At 41.7% G+C, this 20,972-nt stretch overlaps 2 protein-coding genes across 6 annotated transcripts; one reads left to right on the forward strand and one right to left on the reverse strand.

Moving 5' to 3' along the window:
- Window positions 1-813: 813 nt before the first annotated feature.
- On the forward strand, window positions 814-5,097 carry zgc:158258 (uncharacterized protein LOC791186 homolog). 3 transcript variants are annotated; one of them, XM_010881759.3, is made up of 4 exons: window positions 814-905; window positions 2,595-2,751; window positions 2,937-3,132; window positions 3,229-5,096. In XM_010881759.3, the coding sequence occupies exons 2-4, from the start codon at window positions 2,647-2,649 to the stop codon at window positions 4,362-4,364; spliced, it is 1,437 nt and encodes a 478-aa protein (XP_010880061.2). In that variant the 5' UTR covers window positions 814-905; window positions 2,595-2,646; the 3' UTR covers window positions 4,365-5,096. The 3 variants fall into 3 exon arrangements, with proteins under 3 accessions (XP_010880061.2, XP_019910917.2, XP_034143009.1); XM_020055358.2 differs by having other exon boundaries at window positions 823-905; window positions 2,575-2,751; window positions 3,229-5,097; XM_034287118.1 differs by having other exon boundaries at window positions 823-2,751; window positions 3,229-5,097.
- Window positions 5,098-9,068: 3,971 nt separating this feature from the next.
- Window positions 9,069-20,815, reverse strand: kif17 (kinesin family member 17). Of its 3 annotated transcripts, none has more exons than XM_020055350.2 (14): window positions 19,902-20,815; window positions 18,596-18,742; window positions 18,287-18,388; window positions 17,836-18,025; window positions 16,832-17,284; window positions 16,613-16,707; window positions 16,367-16,532; window positions 15,941-16,041; window positions 15,704-15,819; window positions 14,455-14,683; window positions 14,078-14,336; window positions 12,934-13,001; window positions 12,737-12,857; window positions 9,069-9,641 (listed from the first exon to the last, which is right to left on the reverse strand). In XM_020055350.2, exons 1-14 carry the CDS (start codon window positions 20,130-20,132, stop codon window positions 9,439-9,441), a joined length of 2,481 nt encoding a protein of 826 aa, XP_019910909.1. In that variant the 5' UTR covers window positions 20,133-20,815; the 3' UTR covers window positions 9,069-9,438. The 3 variants fall into 3 exon arrangements, with proteins under 3 accessions (XP_019910909.1, XP_019910908.1, XP_010880062.1); XM_020055349.2 differs by having other exon boundaries at window positions 9,069-9,638; window positions 12,934-13,004; XM_010881760.3 differs by having other exon boundaries at window positions 12,934-13,004.
- Between the last annotated feature and the right edge of the window lie 157 nt (window positions 20,816-20,972).

Here is a 20,972-nt window from a genome sequence, read left to right on the forward strand (position 1 = left end):
GGCCCATTCTCCTCTGACCTCTAGCATCAACAAGGCATTTTCGCCCACACGACTGCTGCATACTGGATGTTTTTCCCTTTTCACACCATTCTTTGTAAACCCTAGAAATGGTTGTGTGTGAAAATCCCAGTAACTGTGCAGATTGTGAAATACTCAGACCGGCCCGTCTGGCACCAACAACCATGCCACGCTCAAAATTGCTTAAATCACCTTTCTTTCCCATTCTGACATTCAGTTTGGAGTTCAGGAGATTGTCTTGACCAGGACCACACCCCTAAATGCATTGAAGCAACTGCCATGTGATTGGTTGATTAGATAATTGCATTAATGAGAAATTGAACAGGTGTTCCTAATAATCCTTTAGGTGAGTGTATATTTCATATCCATTGAGTTACATTGTGGAAGAAGAGGGTGTGGAAATATTGTGTTGCTATATGTAGCACACCATTCCCCATGATTAGACAGGTTTGTCTTACTCTACACATTCTCCTGAACATTTCCTATATTGCTTTCTTTTTGGAATATTCAATAGTTTATGAGCTATGAGGCAATATGTATTCCATATTCAGTCATTGGCATTGTCTGAATTTTGCCCTTGGAACGTGTTTTAATACCCACTTTTTATCGAAATTACTCTTAAATATGATAATATTTGAATTGTTGTCAATGTTTTGAGAGGTATATATTCTTAAACAATTCATAAACTCAATTTATCTCCATTTTGAAGTAATATATTGGTCTCTTTTATTTTGAAACATTCAAGATTTTCGTGACCCGGAAGTGTTTCCTTAATGTTGCTCACAAGACATTGATATTGGCAACTGGTAAGACGTCGGACTGTCCTGCGCGATTAACTGAATGTGGTATTAGAACAAATCCTATAAAAAAAATTCTACAAATTGAAGGTAAGCCGAGAAATTATAATACCATAGACAATGGGGCATGTACACATCTGATATTGAATATTGAACTTCCAAAATAAAACAAATGTACTAGCCTCAATATAATTCTAGAAACTATTTGCCTAGATTGCCTAAATACAAACTATTCGTCTATTGCCTAGACTGTATGGCTATTGCTGGTAAAAAAAAAAAAAAAGAAAAGTCTAAGAAAAGACCGCCAAACATTTACTCAGGAGCCAAATCAGACTCATGAGTCTAAAAGAACCTGAGTGCCAAGATAAATGGACTGTCATGCATGATGATTAATATCTGCTAGGAAGTCTGAACTGCATACAGCATTTACTTACTACCGTTAGGGTGAGTACTGTTTGAGCAAATCCTGCAGAAATGTTCACAGTATAGTTTGTCCTAAAATGAATGACACATTTGTTTTTCATTGTGACTGGTCACATGTTTATTGGATTTAATATGACCAAACAGTTTCAGAGTGATGTTCAAATCATGAGAATACCCTTTGAGCCATAAACTCAGTCACAGATTAAGCATTTTCTGGCAGTTGCTTGAGAGCTAGTTGTAAAGAAATACCCCTCTCCCTACTCCTAGAACCAAAGGTGATGCTTGGACAATAATCATTCACCCCTGCAACTCCCAGCAACACTTCAGCCAGCTACCCAGTCAGACCTTGATCCTACACTGTGGTGGATTGCTTTGGTTTATAAAAGAGCACTTTAGGCTGCTGGGCCAGCAGAAAGCTCATTTTATGACTTTTCTCTCCAGTTTCAACAGTTTGAACATTTGATTTTGTTTTTTAACATTTTATTTAGAACCCGAATGGCTGATGTTGTCTACGATCCATTGTCTATTTTAGCAGCTCCTGTTATTTGCATGAGATCATCTGTCCAGATAATCAGGTTAAAATACAATAAACATTGTGAAATACTTTGTCACATTCAAATTCAAAGTTCATGAGCGTTAGATTTCAGGTTGAATGTGGACTTAGCCTAAAAGCCTGTGGTAAAGGGAAATGGCCACAGGGAAATGGCATGGACAGGTTGGAGCATTCTAACATGACGAAGCCTGAGCAATGAACAGAACAGACTTGCTATCATGTGTCCACTGGCCCTAAAAAGGTGTGACGGTGTGCGAGTTGTTCCAGAATAGATCCCTTGTTAACTACATTTTAAACTAAAACAAATGCAGTGCATCATTTAACACACAGGCAAGGCTACTCCATCTATACAAAACAGGTTTGCAGTATGCAGCTTTAGGGAGGGATATCATTTGTATTCACTTCAGTCTTGCTGAAACTGATCCTGCTAAAGGAGATTAAAGTAGCAAGCTGTAATCTGAGTCACATGTGGCCAGGATATTATCTCTCATTCACAGAAACAGAGTTAACCACCATAACCACTATTCTCCTCTAGCTCTGCTACCCAATCTTTAGGTTTCAATGAATCACTCTGAGGGATATACAGTATGAGATCTGTGATATAAACAGGTTTATGGAGGCATGAATGATAGTTATATAGGGACATGAAAATACAGAATGAAATGTGTTATTTAATTAGTTACATTTTACTTATGCACAACTAGATAACAACATGTGAAATAGTAATTGATGGTATTCAAAGTACCCAATATTAATATATTACATTATTCCTGCATTATGTAGTCAAGCATTTCTTATAACAGGGAGGGAGAACATTTATCTACTGTCAACTTCTACTACCTTGGACTCTTCGCAATGCCAACGAGTAACACATGGCCCGGTGGCATCACCATAGAGACAGTGACCTGCATGGACAGTGCAGGAAGCTGTGATAGTGTTGTCAGCATGAACTCAGGATTTGTAAGTACATTTGGTCAGTCTCCTATCACCCAAACTGTTTTCCTGATAGAGTTTTTACCAAATAAATATAATAATAATGAAGACAGTACATTTATAGGGGAGACATTCTGGCCTTTTTACTACTTGCGCAGTGTCAGATTAATTCATGAGTATCATTTGCATGTCTTTGGATTGGTGTCTTGCAGAGTGACAATAGCCTTGAGCACCTGTCTGCAGAGGAGAAGGCATGTCTCATGTTCCTGGAGGAGACCATAGAGTCCATAGAGACTGAGGAGGACAGCAGACTATCCGATGACGAGCCTGACGGCATGTCTGCCCCAAGCAATGTGGCAAGCAAGACTGCCCACCTTTCTGCCTCCATGGGTCAAAACAAGCTCCTTGGTGAGAGACCTGCCCAAGAGGGAGTAAGATCATCTGGAATATTAGCATTTCATTAGGGAAATAAATAATAATAATAGCATTCTTTTTGTCTTTCAGATGTATCAATACATCCCAGTGAGGGGCACAGTCACCTCGTTCCAACTCCATTCATCCAGGCTAAAGGCACGTCTTACATCCCACCCAAGGCCAGGCCAGGCATAGCCCCAGATGTGGACACCTTTCACCATAAACCCCAGGCCACTGCCTTGGATGTTAGGCTATGCCAGGACCACCACTCTCGTGTACCTCCGGAGGTCAATGTTGTGGTTATTCCCCCTCCATCTAAGCCCAAAGACTACTCTGGTCAATGGCCACCCCCTTCATCCAGGGGCCCTCTGTCCTATGATGCTCTAGTGCAGCTGAGGAAGAGTGCCTCCCTGAAAAGACCCCCCAAAAATCCCCCAGATGCGACCAGAGACTCAAATAGGCAGCCCTCTGCGCCAGTCGTTCCAGTCGAGGTTCACTGTGGAAGCACACCCAGAGGACCTGTAGCTACCACAGCCCAGGGCACGCACCTCCAGGCCTGTCCTCCAGTAGTGTTCCCCAAACCCCCGACGATTCCCACCCACATTGCCTTGAGTACCCAAAAAGATACAGCTGACTCCACCACAGACCCATTGCCCAGTGACAGGTGTTTGTCAGACCCCCAGAAAGTTAGAAAGGAGGCCTTGCAAAAGCTGGGGCTCCTAAAAGACTATAATGCGTTCCAGCCTGTTACACCACCGTGGTCATCCAAATCTCACTCCACCTGGGACCTACATTCTTCCAATTGTGGTGTCAAAGCACCAGCCTACGGTAAACCGAAAATAAGCCAGCCCTCAACCACCTCCCAGGGAACCAGAGAACCTAATGGCAGGCCATTACAAAGCAGCAGCAGTTTTGTCCATCGATCTTGGAGTGAGGAGCAGCCAGCTGTACCTGAGTTACACCTGGCTAAGGTCAAAGCAGCAACCCTAGAACACTCTGGAGTGGGACTTGGGAGTTCCATGGCAAACCACCGGAAACCCCTCCAGGATAGATGTTGCACTCCAGTCGCTCACATCAAAATCCCTGAGCAGGAGAAAACCCACGCTGCCCAACCAGTTTCCCCACACAAGACCCAACAATACCAGGGCTTCAGTGTGGTTATGGTGCCCAACATGGGAGAGGATAGACGGGAGGCACTTAGGAAACTGGGGCTGTTGAAGGAATAAGGCTGGGATACATTCAGACCTACCAAAGCAATGTTCATGCCATGCCCACACTAATCTTATTCTAAAAAGTGAAAGCCTACCTGTGAAAGGGGTGGTCTGGTCGTGATATAGTACCCAAGACCAGTCCTACAGTTCATTTGACTACTGGAACAGAGCTACTGCATAAATGCTGCAATGCGGGTTTGACCGCCCGTATCTCTGTAAAGTGAACTTGAACATTTGATATTTACCAGCAGAGAAGTAGCATGGAGTGGGGATTGAAGTCCTTTTTGTACATAGTTTGAACAGTGGCTTATCATACTGACAGTACTGACGTTTCTGTCAGTAAAATCTGCAGTATACTGCATGTCCATTGTTTAATAAGAAACGTTTTGCAGTCACAGGATCAGTCACTGCACATCGATCAAAGAAATGGATGTAACAGTTGGTTTTATATGCACAAGGAATAAACTGTGTCTGTTTGCTTCAGAGGAGAACATATTGGATGAAACATTAAAAAGCTTTTGCCCATTTTGTCTAGACTGAGCTTTTTGCTATTAAATTACAACTATGTTTTTTTCATCCAGCGACTGTAAACCATTCATAGTGCTTTACTTCTGTTTCTTCCGTTCAGTGCACCCTTGTCTCTTATGGACTCAGTCCTACTACTCCTCTTACCCCTGGTACTGTCGCAGTGAGAAAGCCTAGTCAGCAGTCTGTGTGTTATCAGCTTATCTTGGACTGCACCTCCAGATAAATCTGTCCTACTGAACACACCAGTGCTTTGTTTTCTCTGCCGCTTATTGATTAGCTCATTCTTCTCATTAAACAGTCCATCGACTTTCATGGTATCCCACCCTCCATCTGTTTACAGTCACAACATCGGAGTTGCTATAGTGCAACTGAAGTGTTCTCTCTCCGTCCGGTCATATTGTCATCTAGCTTTATCCGTGTCTGAGCAAAGTACTTTGCATTCAAGTGTTCCACCTCTCTGGAAAGAAACGACTGCTATCAGTCAAATCATATTGAACAATGGATGGAAAAATCAACCCATTGCCTAAGCACGAGCAAGAGTCCAGCGCGACAAGTATATTACTTAAATAGTCAATTCAGGTCAGTTGTGTCAGTCAGCTCCATGGAGGTCACAAGGTCATACTTGTTGTTTTCAAACAAAAGGGAGGTTTGTCTTTGACACGCCTGTACAGAGGCCAAAGCCGGAGACTACACTGCAGTCACACATGGTTAATTAATACTCTGCTGCTATGACAACACCTGCCCCAGGACTGTGGTGGAGTCATCCATCTAATGTGACTGATACTGATACTGGTCCGACATGTTTGGCTTTCAGATCTTGTTTCTTTCTTAATGCAGAAGGAATTAAGATTGACTTTCTGTTACTGATGCTCACAGACAATTATTTGTGCACTATTTAGACATGCATTTTGGGAAATGACGTATGACATGTAAGGATCTACACAGAATGCTAGAGAGAAAAATTGTATTAGGGTCAATTATGTAATATTTACTATTTTATTATATTTATATAAACATTGAATGACTCAACTCTAAACTTTTTATTTACTTATCGGGGTATTAATTGTGAAATTTTAAGGCGCTATTAGGAATAGAAAGCCAAAATTTTATTTGCAATAACGATCCATGCAAAGAGAAACACTAAAGTGAAAAATTATTGTAGAATATGGGTTTTAAGCATTGTACCGTATCACTGAACAAAATCTGATTGTAGGAACTGAAGTCCAATGCATCAACATTTGATACAATTTGGAATATTTTGATTTACAAATATATATGAAAAAATCCACAGACCTCAAACCAACAAAGCACCTCTGGAAAGAGATTGAACATGCAGTTCACAGCATGAATGTACCACCACCAAATCTGTAGCAATTGCATAATACCATTGAGTCAGAAATGACCAAAATCACTGTGGAAAATTTCCAACACGTTGTGATTCCATGCCCCAAAGAATTTATGCTGTAGGCTAATATATATATATATTCAGTAGGTAATTACAGTGGGGAGAACAAGTATTTGATACACTGCCGATCTTTCAGGTTTTCCCACTTACAAAGCATGTGGAAGTCTTTAATTTTTATCATAGGTACTCTTCAACTGTGATGGAATCCAAAAAAAAAATAATCACATTGTATGATTTTTAAGTAATTAATTTGCATTTGATTGCATGACATATGTATTTGATCAGAAAAGCAGAACTTAATATTTGGTACAGAAACCTTTGTTTGCAATTACAGAGATCATACGTTTCCTGTAGTTCTTGACCAGGTTTGCACACACTGCAGCAGGGATTTTGGCCCACTCCTCCATACAGACCTTCCCAAGCTCCCTCCCAAGATTTTCAATTGGGTTCAGGTCTGGAGACTGGCTAGGCCACTGCAGGACCTTGAGATGCTTTTTACGGAGCCACTCCTTAGTTGCCCTGGCTGTGTGTTTCGGGTCGTTGTCATGCTGGAAGACCCAGCCACGACCCATCTTCAATGCTCTTACTGGGGGAAGGAGGTTGTTGGCCAAGAGCTCACAATACATGGCCCCATCCATCCTCCACTCAATACGGTGCAGTCGTCCTGTCCCCTTTGCAGAAAAGCATCCCCAAAGAATGATGTTTCCACCTCCATGCTTCACGGTTGGGATGGTGTTCTTGGGGTTGTACTCATCCTTCTTCTTCTTCCAAACACAGCGAGTGGAGTTTAGACCTAAAAGCTCTATTTTTGTCTCATCAGACCACATGACATTATCCCATTCCTCCTCTGGATCATCCAGATGGTCATTGGCAAACTTCAGATGGGCCTGGACATGTGCTGGCTTAAGCAGGGGGACCTTGTGTGCGCTGCAGGATTTTAATCCATGACGGTGTAGTGTGTTACTAATGGTTTTCTTTGAGACTGTGGTCCCAGCTCTCTTCAGGTCATTGACCAGGTCCTGTCGTGTAGTTCTGGGCTGATCCCTCACCTTCCTCATGATCATTGATGCCCCATGAGGTGAGATCTTGCATGGAGCCCCAGAACGAGAGAGATTGACCGTCATCTTGAACTTCCATTTACTAAGAATTGCGTCAACAGTTGTTGCCTTCTCACCAAGCTGCTTGCCTATTGTCCTGTAGCCCATCTCAGCCTTGTGCAGGTCCACAATTTAAACCCTGATGGCCTTACACAGCTCTCTGGTCTTGGCCATTGTGGAGAGGTTGGAGTTAGTTTGATTGAGTGTGTGGATAGGTGTCTTTTATACAGGTAACGAGTTCAAAAAGGTGCAGTTAATACAGGTAATGAGTGGAGAACAGAAGGGCTTCTTAAAGAAAAACTAACAGGTCTGTGAGAGCCGGAATTCTTACTGGTTGGTAGGTGATCAAATATTTATGTCATGCAATAAAATGCTAATTAATTATTTAAAGATCATACAATGTGATTTTCTGGATTTCTGTTTTAGATTCCGTATCACACAGTTGAAGTGTACATATGATAAAAATTACAGACCTCTACATGCTTTCTAAGTAGGAAAACCTGCAAAATCGGCAGTGTATCAAATAATTGTTCTCCCCACTGTATATATATACAGTTAGGTCTGAAAATAATTGGACATTGACACAAGTTTTGTTATTTTGGCTGATTACCTAAATATATTACAGTAACAGTTAAATAATGAATATGGGTTTAAAGCACAGTCTCTCAGCTTTTAATTCAGGGTATTCACATCTAAATTGGAGGAAGGGTTTAGGAACTACAGCTCTAATATGTAGTCCCCTCTGTTTCAAAGGACCCAAATTTATTGGACAATTGACTCAAAAACTGTTTCATGGGCAGGTGTGGGGTATTCCTTTGTTATTTCTTCATCAATTAAGCAGGTAAATGGTCTGGAGTTGATTCTAGGTGTGACATTCACATTTGGAAGCTGTTGCTGTAACGCAACATGCGGTCTAAGGAGCTCTCAATGCAAGTGAAACAGGCCATCCTTAGGCTGCAAAAGAAAATCCATCAGACAGATAGCAGGAACATTAGGAGTGGCCAAATCAACAGTTTGGTACATTCTGAAAAAAAAGAACACACTGGTGAGCTTTGCAATACAAAAACGCCTGGACGTCCATGGAACACAAAAGTAATAAAGAAAAACCCCTTCACAACATCCAGCCAAGTGAAGAACACTCTCCAGGAGGTAGGCATATAATTATCCAAGTGTACCATAATGAGAAGACTTCATGAGAGCAAATACAAAGGGTTCAATACAAGGTGCAAACAATTCATAATTCTCAAGAATAGAAAGGACAGATTAGACTTTGCCAAAATCTAAATAAGCCAGCTGAGTTCTGGAACTGCATTCTTTGAACAGATGAAACTAAGATCAACCTGTACCAGAATGATGGGAAGAGAAAAGTATGGAGAATCCACCGTCCCATCTGGAGCATGCCCAGACGTTGTCAGGAGTGCAAACAGGCACGTGGGGTCCATACTCACTATAGAGTCATATGATTGAGTCACACTATTGAGTCACAACTATACGAGTTGCCGTGATGAAATTCACACAAGTTGGACCTGTGATTTCAATTGTTTACTTACATTTTCGGTGTGAATTTGTACCCAGCCCTCAATCGGTTGGTGATTTTGGTTTCCAATGACCCATGTTACGTAATTTTGTTCTCAATGAATTACACAATGTATAGTAAAGATTTTGATCTTTAATATATTTTGTTCGAGACCCAATGTGTGATTTAAGCGTTCCCTTAATTTTTTGAGCAGTGTAATATATTGAAGGTTAGATGAACCACTGGATCACAGCATTCAGAGGCAGTACAAGCACTATGGGGTTTGGTATTAGGTAGTAGTGTTACTTTCACCAACATTTAAAAATGTGCAAATGATAATACACAGCAGACATCCCATTGTAAGTCAAAGAGACCTTGTAAAAGTCCCTTTATATTGCTGGTCAACACAGGTGCAGCAGTGTACTATTGCCATCATATGGTCACTCAATTGATTATGTAAGTACTCTAAACAGGTCAATGAATAGTGAGGTCTCTAAGGATCATAAAGAGTGTCTGTTCATGGGGGGAACAGATCACACTAGTTCAGTTCCCCTCATAGAGGATGTTTGTTTTGCTCTTCTTCCTCTTCACTTTGCCGCTGGGTGGAGTTATCCCCAGGGACTCCAGGCGGAAGGGTCGAGGCAGCAGGGATTCAGCACTGACAGGCGGGCCAATGGGGGCGCCAATGTTGGAACCACTGGAGGTCAGGTGAGGCATCCCGTTTCCCTGGGGTGCCGAGTGACCTGCTGCAGGGGAAGAGGTTGTCAGTGGCAGAAAAGCCCAATGGATTTACTGAAACTAACTAGACAAAAAGTATTGGCACATTTGCACTTCCTTGAAATAACTGCCAATTGTCCAAATTTGTTGGAATTGACCAGTATTTTGTATTGACCAGTAAGTATTTTGTCTTGACAATTCTTTATTCTTTAATATTACAGAACTGTTGTTTTTGATAACATAACCCAATATATGATTTGCAATCAGAAGAAAATGGCATTGACACAATAATACACACCCTAGAATTAATAGAATAGTAGAATAGTCTTTGGTAAAAATATCAAACAACTCCTATAGTGTAGTTTCCTGCACCTCTGTACTGGCAGTGTGGCCCACACTCCAGTTGGCACTGATTTGAATGATGCCTCCCAACAGCTGTTTGGAGGCTGTTCAGATCACTGCACAGGTTTTTAATAGGATGGAGTCTTGGACTCTCTCTTAAACCATCCCTGGTTGATTTTTGAAGTGGGTTTGGGTCTCCCAGAACCAGAGGCAGCAAAACAACTCCAAAAACATAAAATACTTTTCTTTTCTTTTCTTTTAAAATTTTGTTTTCTGTGAACAAAGAGATGGTGTGCTTTACCAAAAAGTTCTAATTTGTCCACAGAACATTGTCCCAGAAAGATTGGGGCATGTTCAAGTGTGGTTTGGCAAATTACAGTCAGCCTTTCTTATGTCTCTCTCTCAGCAGTGGGTCTTCTAACATACCGCCACCTTTCATTGAGATGGTGGGAGTTGAAACTGTTGTACCTTGATTTAGTTGATTTATCCAGTGTTCAAACAATCCTTTTCTGCAATCTTTCATCTGATTTTTTCACAGCAATGTTCACAGAGGTGGGCTACAGTGGCATGGGCCTTAAACTTCCTGATAACATTGCAAAAATGTGGAAACAGGAACTTTGGAGACTTGTATACTTATTCTTGAGACGGTTCGTGCTTGGCTAAAACCTTCTTCTTGTCCTCAGACAATTCTCTGGTTTTCTTTCAATTCTCCTGCTTATTGTGGTACACACGCAACAAAAAATAAATCCTTTTCTCTATTCAAAGTGGTTGAATAAGTGGTTTTCAAACTGCAGGCAACTGCAAATTATCGCAGCTGAGTTGAATTCCCAAGTAAAGGAGAATCACCTGCTTGATATCAAATTATTTTGAACTGCTTACAGAAAGTGCCAATAATATCTGGCCATTTTAATATTTCTTTGCCAATTTAGCTAGGATATTGTACATTTTAGATTTTTTTTTGCAGTTGTTCAACTGCAAACCAAATAAATACATATATAGATACCAAAATATTTTAGAATTTCAGAAAAAAGTTCTATTATTTGAATAATTATTTTAAAAGTGCAATTTCTATGGTTTAAGGAAGGATCACATGATTCCAACCTGGTCAACAGGAAAGATCAGAAAATTAATTGTACTCACATGCAAACATTCCTTAACAGCAAATTATTGTAAACCACCTTGACCTGTACAAACAACCCCATCCAGGTGACAGTATGCACACTAAATGTTTATATAATAACTCAGAAATAGTAGTAAAGGAAAACTGACTACCACAAAATTGAGACTGATTTAAATGGTAATCCACATGTGGTTACAGATGCCGCAGTGTTACTAATAAGATTATAATGTGTGTGCCCTTATTCTGTTACTGTCACTTCTGAATTCCGGGATAAGAGTGCCCCCTGCAGTTTCCAATAAGAGAAAAACTATACACTCACCTAAAGAATTATTAGGAACACCATACTAATACTGTGTTTGATCCCCTTTCGCCTTCAGAACTGTCTTAATTCTACGTGGCATTGATTCAACAAGGTGCTGAAAGCATTCTTTAGAAATGTTGGCACATATTGATAGGATTGCATCTTGCAGTTGATGGAGATTTGTGGGATGCACATCCAGGGCAGGAAGCTCCCGTTCCACCACATCCCAAAGATGCTCTATTGGGTTGAGATCTGGTGACTGTGGGGGCCATTTCAGTACAGTGAACTCATTGTCATGTACAAGAAACCAATTTGAAATGATTCGAGCTTTGTGACATGGTGCATTATCCTGCTGGAAGTAGCAATCAGAGGATGGGTACATGGTGGTCATAAAGAGATGGACATGGTCAGAAACAATGCTCAGGTAGGCCGTGGCATTTAAACAATGCCCAATTGGCACTAAGGGGCCTAAAGTGTGCCAAGAAAACATCCCCCACACCATTACACCACCACCACCAGCCTGCACAGTGTTAACAAGGCATGATGGATCCATGTTCTCATTCTGTTTTTACGCCAAATTTTGACACTACCATCTGAATGTCTCAACAGAAATCGAGATTCATCAGACCAGGCAACATTCTTCCAGTCTTCAACTGTCCAATTTTGGTGAGCTTGTGCAAATTGTAGCCTCTTTTTCCTATTTTTAGTGGAGATGAGTGGTACCCGGTGGGGTCTTCTGCTGTTATAGCCCATCCGCCTCAAGGTTGTGCATGTTGTGGCTTCACAAATGGGTTATGTTATCAAAAATGCTTTGCTGCATACCTCGGTTGTAACAATTCAAAGTTGCTCTTCTATCAGCTTGAATCAGTCGGCCCATTCTCCTCTGACCTCTAGCATCAACAAGGCATTTTCGCCCACAGGACTGCTGCATACTGGATGTTTTTCCCTTTTCACACCATTCTTTGTAAACCCTAGAAATGGTTGTGTGTGAAAATCCCAGTAACTGTGCAGATTGTGAAATACTCAGACCGGCCCGTCTGGCACCAACAACCATGCCACGCTCAAAATTGCTTAAATCACCTTTCTTTCCCATTCTGACATTCAGTTTGGAGTTCAGGAGATTGTCTTGACCAGGACCACACCCCTAAATGCATTGAAGCAACTGCCATGTGATTGGTTGATTAGATAATTGCATTAATGAGAAATTGAACAGGTGTTCCTAATAATCCTTTAGGTGAGTGTATACTGAGAGTTCTAAATACAGTATGTATTTTCCTGGTTAACAGATCTCTCCCCCTTGTTGTCAGGTGAGGTGAAAGGCATGTAGCTCCTTGTAATCCTCCTGTAGCTCCAAGTCTTACCCAGTCCCTTCATGGGCTCACTGCCCAGCAGCTGGTGAGCTCTCTTAAGCTTGAAGTAGTTGCTGGAAAAGTTTTCACTGTCGCTACGGTTCAACATCTCCTTATATCTGTCCTCTTCGTCCTGCAGAAAAGAAAGTTCAAGATGAAGGGCCATTTATATTTGAAGTTTTACTCCTCGTATAAGTGAAAGTACACACCTGAAGGAATTCTCCTGTGGCTGCCGCTGAGCTTCTCCGTACAGAGAGATTCTGAGCTGAAGGAGCTACTGCTGAAAGAAAGAATTTCCTCATAAAACAGACAGCTCCAACACAGTGACATTGGCTAATATCCATGTATGTAAACATAGAAACAGTCTGCATCATCCGAGGAAATCACATCTCACCCACAATTGTAACACCTATAGCCACCCATAACAGATTGGTGGAATTAAGGACCAACATGGACAATATAAGAAATATAAAGCATACTCAGGTACACAAAATGTAAACATTATAACTATTAACTAGCATATTGTTAAAAATGTTAAATGCTCATTCCACCTAATGAATTGGCACGCTCATATAGGGTGTTTATTTGTATTTCTTTTTTACATTATTTATTATCTTGTCATCTTGCAACTGAATGTCTTAATTGACTTACCTGGTGAAATAACACTGAAATATACAATAATAAATTGCCAAATGAGGCCTATTGTTAATGCATTCTACAGTGGTATTTGTGATCCTTTGTGTAGAACGCAGATTGAAAACTGTGTTGCATTGAAAATTCACAGTAAACCTAAGAAGTGACTTAACTTAGCTCAAACGGTCTACTGTGCTAAAGTTCTGAGAGTTGATAAATATGTTTGATAACTAACCAAGCTTAAAATATTTTCTTCAGTACATACTTTTGTATGACTGAAGTCCACACAACTGATAATGATGGAGCAGGCAGTCACATATTAAGGATTTGTACAAGGCAGTTAGACATGTTCTCATGTATATTCAACATTGTTCATTGCAAAGGAAAATGCATAGGCTAGGCCTAGCCAGATTCTCTTGAAAGTTAATCCATCTAAGTCAAAAATATATTTTAACAGTCCACCTAGATAATATTCCATTCACTAAGATTTTTTAACCGTCCACCTAGATTACATTCTATCCACTGAGATATTTTAACAGTCCACCTAGATTATACTCCATCCACTATGATATTTTAACAACCCAGCTAGGTTACATTCCATCCACTAAGATATTTTAATAGTCCACCTAGGTTATTCTCCATCCACTGAGACATTTTAATAGTCCAGCTAGCTTTGAATACATTTTCACAGCATAATTTCTCCCTCTGTCCAATGCTCACCTGATGGTAGGGTCGTTTTCTGCACCACCACTTCAGGCAGGCTCCAGGAGGCGCTGTCTTCATCCCAGATTGCCTCTTTCCGCAGGCGGTCCAGGTTGCTGTAGTTGCAGTCACGACGAACCAGTGGGATAACACGCTCCAGCAGGCTCTGCAGCAGCTTGCCCTCCATCTCCAGTCTTCGGATAGTGGCCAGGTAGTCATTCCTTTCTAGCTCAAACTCCATTTGCAAGTCCCGAATCTCCAATTTGGCCGCTTTCAGCTGTGTCATTAGGATAACAACATTTAGAAATAGACCATACAGACTGGTCGTACTTTTTAATATATATCATAGTTCAATATAAAAGTAAGAAATCATTAAAAGTTAAGATGTGTCCCACCTTTCCCTGGGTGTTCTCTAGGAGCCGACTCTTAGCACGGACTTCATCCTGGATGGAGTCATAAACATTGAGCATCACATTATCACTCTCCTCGTGGTTCTCTGCCAGGGCCTGAATGAGCTGCTTTTTTCTCTGGTCCGCCAAGGTCTTCCTCTGTTGGTGTCTTTGCTGCAGCTCCTTGTTCCGAGCCTGCTCCCCTCCCACCACCTGCTGCTCCAGCTGCTGCAGCCTGCGGACAGGACAGTGCACCAGCCACCGTCACAAACATGTTGTGGTTTTACTACACAATGCCCACAAGCTTCTCTGTCAACCTAAAAGTAAGCTAAGTACCAAAATTGACATGGAAGACCATTCCTACCAAAACTAGTGCTGCAAAATGAACGTCCTAAGAAATGTGTTGGAGTAGCTGTTAAGTGAAGTTAGATTTCTGTTTTACAATTTGTTTTCATCCACAATAACAGCAAAAGGCCAATTTCACTGATATTTTTTTATATTCTTTTATTTTCAAAAAATAATTATATACAGCTCCAGAAAAAATTAAGAGACCACTGCACCTTTTTCTTTCCTTTCCAAAAAAGTTGAAAAGGAAAGTTTTGAGTGAGGAACAAAAGCGTTCAATTTGCACTGGTCTACTGAAACAATTGCTACTACTGAAACTGTCTCACTGGTCTTCATTTATGACAGTATGATTACTTCTTAAGATCACAGAAACATCTTGTCTGCTAAGTACAAGCAAATGCCTCCAAACTCGTTGGGCGCTGTTTGGTTGTACAGCAAGACAATGAGTCCAAACTTACTTCTAAAGCAACTACGGTGTTTTTCATGGTCAAAAAGTAGAAAAAGTTATTCATGGTCAAATCCAATTGCACATGCCTTTTATTTAGTGAAGCTGAAACTAATGGCAAAAATACCTCAAAACAAAGAACAGCAGTAGATGGCTGCAGAACAGGCCTGGCAGAACATCACCAAGGAAGATACCCAGTGTCTGGTGGGGTCAATGGGTCCAGACTTCAGCCAGTTATTGAATGCATAGGTGATGCTACCAAATACTAAACATAACTGCTAAATTTGGAATCTGCAAATGAATCTGTCTAAACACTTTTGGTGCCCAGAAATAGGACTCTGTATGATATTTTATATAAATGGTGAAACCAGTATGTAAACAAATACCCCCCCCCCCAATTTTGATGAGGTTCAAGAATCTTTTCTTGAGCCTCACCACAATTGTTTGAGTGTTTTGGTGCCCCACCTCTCCAGGACATGCTTCTGATCCAGACAGCCAATAAGAGACGAGTCTGCATTATCACCCCTCTCAGATGTTGTTGGGACACCGGTCATCTGTCCAGACGCCTTTGTCTGGTTCAGCTATAAGATGAGATAAACACATCCTTCATTGATGCATTGATACTCCACTCTAATGTGTAACGCTACAAAATACATGCATAACTTCTTATCCATAAGTGAGATGAAATGGAGTCATGGGTACCGTGGCCAAAGCTGGTTCCACATCTGGAAGCTCATGTGGGGCAGCAGGGACACAGAAAGATTCCTCCTCAATAGCTTGTTTTATAAGGATGTTCTCTGACCCTAGGTGATGAGAAAACAAGGCATTCTATAATCTAAAGCATTGGTTCCCAACTACGGTCCTCAAGTACCCCCAACAGTACACATTTTCGTTGTAGCCCCCGCCAAGCACAGCTGATTCAACTTGTCAACTAATTATCAGGCTCTCATTGAGTTGAATTGGGCGTGCTTGTCCAGGGCTACAACAAAACGTGTGCTGTTGGGGGTACCCGAGGACCGGAGTTGGGAACCACTGATCTAAAGTACTAAATCACTGTCCATACCATATGTCAGTCTGATAATTAACTGATTGGTTATTTGTCTATAGACAGGGATGTTGTAATACTACCAGCATTGGTAGTACTGTGCCCTCTACTGGCCCTTGTCTTCTTTAGACTGGAAAGCTTGTTCTCAAATGAAGAGCGCAAGACTGCAATGTCCTCCTGGAGCTTGGCATTGGACTCCTGTTCAGCATTATACTCAGCCTGAAGTTTGGCCAGCTTTACTTCGTACTCCTGAAGACCAGTATTAGTTCAGTTAATCAACTCCTCCTCAGTAACCCCTCAATCAACTAACCCTGTCGAAGAGTACTCACCTCTTTAATCTTCTCCTTCTCCTCCTCTGTGGTGCTAGACAGAGGCCTTGACAGATCAGAAGAGGGTCCCACAGTCAACTGCCCAGCCAGAAGTGCTGATAAAAATGGTACGACAGAAAATAGAAATATATATAATTTTTATCTAGCACTTCCACCACCTTTGCGTAAACTCTTTCTCCCATGGATAAGATAAAGTGTGGAAATATGCCTGATGCTCACATGACAGGTTTCCATTGCTCAGCTGACTGGAGATGAGGGCACGTAGCTGCTTGATTTCTTCCTGATACTCTCGGAGCAAAGCATCCTTGGGGTCTTCGTTGATGCGTGGCCTGTTCTGGATGCTCTTGGCCCTGTTAGCATAACGCAGGGTGCTCAGGCTCTCCTCATAGTTGTTGTCTGCGGGTGAGAGGCAGGCCACCATCAGGGTGCGAGTGTTTCCACCCAGGGAGTCCTGCAACAGCCGGGTCAGCTTGGAGTCTCGGTACGGGATGTGTTTGGAGCGGCCGTCCACCAGGGCAGAGATGACATTGCCCAGAGCTGACAGGGATAGGTTGATCTTGGTGGCTTCGCGGAGCCGCTCCCCAGTCGCACCAGTTTTAGACTGACGTTCACTGCCTGCCAGGTCCACCAGGTTCAGTTTCCCTGCCCGCAGGTGGTCCTCGCCAGTTGCATCTGAGACCAGAGGACAAATATAGATGGGCAATGTTCGGCCTGTAAGCCAAGGGACAAGACTGAACCTAGGAGGACACGTAGGGAGGAGCTGGGCTCAGGGGTGTGGCGAATTCTCTTCTGGCTGTCGTGTGGATATCAATACAACATGACCAGGTGGACATTCGACACAGACAGCTAGGAGTTATCAGGCCATGTGTTCCTTCTTTGTCACCCTGATTTCGGGTTTCTGCAGCTGATCCATATTTTGGTTCCATAGATTGCCAACCAAACACCAAATATGACTCAACATTCCAGCCTCCACACTAGTTTGTATTACTCATAAAAACCTCCCAAACAGTAGAATTTTCAGAGAATCAGAAACTCTTGAGTTTGAGGTACCCTCAAATACATTTTGGGTCAGCAAATTGACAAAAAATCATACATTTAGAAATATATGCTATAAGCAACAAATGAGTTACACTGGAACACATATTGTGCAATCCGTCCTCTCTGATTTGGACAATTTGTGGAATGGTGGCGGTGATGATGCAAAGACAGGGGGTAGACCTCACCTGTGCTGCAGATCTCCAGGTGGATGGTAAAGATGGAATGGGAGCGGGAAGAGTCTTTGTTCATCAGGGTGTATCCCACAGATCGATTCCCCCAGCCCTGCTCCATAATGCGCTCACACTCCGCCACGCTATGCACAGTGTGCAAGGAAAGGTCTCGCACGTACACACCTCGCTCCGGGTGCTCCTTCAGCTGGGGTCCCCCAAAAAGGCGCATGCACAAAAATACACCACATACACACACGACCTTGCATCATGAAGGTGCCTTGACCTTCAGAAACTCACATACACAGACAGAAAGACAAACTCCCCTGTCAACAGGCTAAAATAGAACACCCCATCTCCCCATGAAGCAGTTCCTGTCCTATCTTCTAATTCCAAGAAATACTGTCAGAAAGGTAAATGCCCATTCATTTGTTGAACTATTGATTTGTTCATTCGTTAAATATCTTACCTCCATTTTCTGTTTGGTGTCATTTCCTAAAAGATCTCTGATTTCTTCATTGTAGATCTCTAGGTAGGATGCCCTCACCAAGAACTTTGTATTTTCTGCGCACTATCTTACACAGAAGACAATAAATTAATAAAACCAAGAAATGAGATGGAAGATTGTTGCCAATGAATCCCATTCACATGACGCAGAGCAGATTGCAAGCTGGCCTCTAAATGGGCTCTGCCAGTCATGCAAAACGTTTTAAAAAGACTGTATCTCAACCTAGGTGGGTTTCTTCATGGTGTGAAAGATAAGAAGACATGGTTGTACCTGAATGCTCTCAAAAATGTGCTCAAAGGCCCTCGGAATGACCCCTCTCTGGGCAGCTGGCTCTGACACTCCCTGCATGGTGAAGGACTTGCCACTTCCAGTCTGGCCATATGCAAAGATCGTCCCATTGTACCCTTCAGTCACCCCCTGTTGGCAGAAGGACCAGTCTATTGGTGCAATTATTAATGAACACAACTTGGAATGCTGGTAGAAAGATCCTTAAGCAATAGGCCGTGGCCAGGGTTATTCCATTTCTGTCCTGAAAGGTTAATACACTTCTTGTATCCATCCTCTCTTTCTAACATGGGAATGATTCAAACCTCAGACACCATGTGAGTACAATCAAATATTAAGTAAAAGCAAAAAGTGTTTTGTTATCTAGGACTGGAGTTGATTTGCTTTGGTCTAGGCTATATGCTATATAGTCTATCTGGCAGTGATACTTGTGGCAGTGACACTTTCTAAAACATACATTCAAAGTCACCAAACTCCTGCTTACAGGCCCTCCCCCGAACACTTAAACATTTCCAAAACAATTGAAAGTCCCAGCCCCCATGACAGCCAACTCAACAGAATTGCCTTGATTCGCTAAGAACATTTCCACATAACCAACATTTGAGCAGGTGGAAAGTTGCAGGTAGACAACATATAGGGACAAAACCCAACAGGGACAGACAACGCACCTCTACTTAAGTCAACATAATGTAAGGTATAGCCATCAATGTAAATGTTGAGAAGACGGATAGTTTTGGTAGTTGTATTGTGCAACTATTTAAATGGTATTTAATAGTTCGGTGGTGTCTTGTCTGTCAAGTCTTTGTAGGGCAGGTGGTCGCGGTTACTGAGGGACTGAACTCAGGGAAAACTGTTTGGATTGCAGGGTTTTTTGGTCCTGACTGATTTGTACCTGGCAGAGGAAATGTTTGGAACAGTGGGTGGCCATGGTGGGATGGGTCTGCAATGATTCACAGGGGTAGGTAATAGGAGATGTCACTAATAGGTTTGAGATGGAATGAGGACATTTACTTTATGACTGAGATGAGTGCTAGAGGTCCGTTGTTGTTTTGGCGAGAACTAGAACTATGATGGAGGATTTGAAACAGGCAGGTACATGCTTTACTGATTTACAGAACAAACCCACCACCCCATGTGTTAGTCCCACAAGAGTTGCAAACTTCAGTCTTTGCAGTGACATCATCTACTCAAGAAGTCTAATATTAGATGGTGAGTTAACATAAGAGCCTGTGCAGATCTGCTTGTAATCCACCAAAAGAAAAAATGTGCAAGGATTTAATTGTAAGCCTACCTCAACCAACGGGTAAGCAATTTCATTGTACATCTGCTCAGTGGTTTGGTCAATGAAGTAGGCTCCATCAAAGGTGAATTGTTTTGGTGGCTCCTCCTTCGTCCCTGGCTTCTTTATGAAACACTGACATCCACTCATCTCTACTGATACTACCATTTTACAATTCAAAATCTTCTCCCTGACGTTCATTGGCCGACACCTGACAACTACCTTCACTGACTCTGAAGACATGTTTGCCTGTTCGCTGGAATGTCTGATTTCAGGCAAGATTAGAATACTGGTGACAAGCTACCTGGGCAAAATCTAACACCAATGTTTGGCTATAGAATAACCTATTGATAGTTGCCACAAAAATCAGTATCATCATTAATATTGGCCACCAGTTTTATTTTACTGTATTTTAATCAATTTCAGGCATTGAGCAAGCTCATTGCATGAAAGAAATATAGCTTACTATATTTAGTAAATACTAGCTGTTACTCTGTATATACTATAAAGAAGTAGCACAGTAACAGACATTTTCCAGCAGCTGGCAATATAACACTAACGCAACTGAACTGACCAAAATGTGACAATCTAGCCCGTTCGAGTCACATAAGCATTATAACAAAAATGCATCAAAGCAATTTTTGCCGAAAAAATTAACATTGACCAGGCATAAGGCACACAACATGGAGCTAACTGTGCATTACGTTTTCAATGTTAGATTAGCTAGCTAGCAGCTGAAAAGTAGCTCTCTCAGTTAGTTCACTATAGTTAGCAAGAGATAACAGAACGCTTATCGTTTGGAATCCTTTCTGATGCCACATCAGTTATCCACTTGCTATTAAAATATTGGATTGGCAGATGAAAAGTTGTTCAATAAATACAATCCATGCACACAAATCGAAGGGTAAGCAAACACCATTATCAGATCTGTCTGTCTGGTCTGCGTTCACAGTTGCTAAGCAACCATACACTTCAATTTCATGTGAGAAAAGTGCCACGCACAAACACAAAAAACTGAATTCACAGTAGAAGATGATAAAACTTATATGCACAATAAGATAAAACATTTAAAATAATTCACGT

Source organism: Esox lucius, chromosome 17 (assembly GCF_011004845.1).
Source record: "Esox lucius isolate fEsoLuc1 chromosome 17, fEsoLuc1.pri, whole genome shotgun sequence".
Taxonomy (NCBI): Eukaryota; Metazoa; Chordata; class Actinopteri; order Esociformes; family Esocidae; genus Esox; species Esox lucius.

Coding starts and splice junctions, on each gene's coding strand:
- zgc:158258 (XM_010881759.3), top strand. CDS start 2,647: ATGCCAACGAGTAACACATGGCCCGGTGGCATCACCATAGAGACAGTG. Junction 2,752..2,936: donor TCAGCATGAACTCAGGATTT/GTAAGTACATTT, acceptor GGTGTCTTGCAG/AGTGACAATAGCCTTGAGCA. Junction 3,133..3,228: donor GGGTCAAAACAAGCTCCTTG/GTGAGAGACCTG, acceptor TTTGTCTTTCAG/ATGTATCAATACATCCCAGT.
- kif17 (XM_010881760.3), bottom strand. CDS start 20,132: ATGTCTTCAGAGTCAGTGAAGGTAGTTGTCAGGTGTCGGCCAATGAAC. Junction 18,389..18,595: donor ACATTTTTGAGAGCATTCAG/GTACAACCATGT, acceptor TGTGTAAGATAG/TGCGCAGAAAATACAAAGTT. Junction 16,708..16,831: donor GAGCAATGGAAACCTGTCAT/GTGAGCATCAGG, acceptor CATTTTTATCAG/CACTTCTGGCTGGGCAGTTG.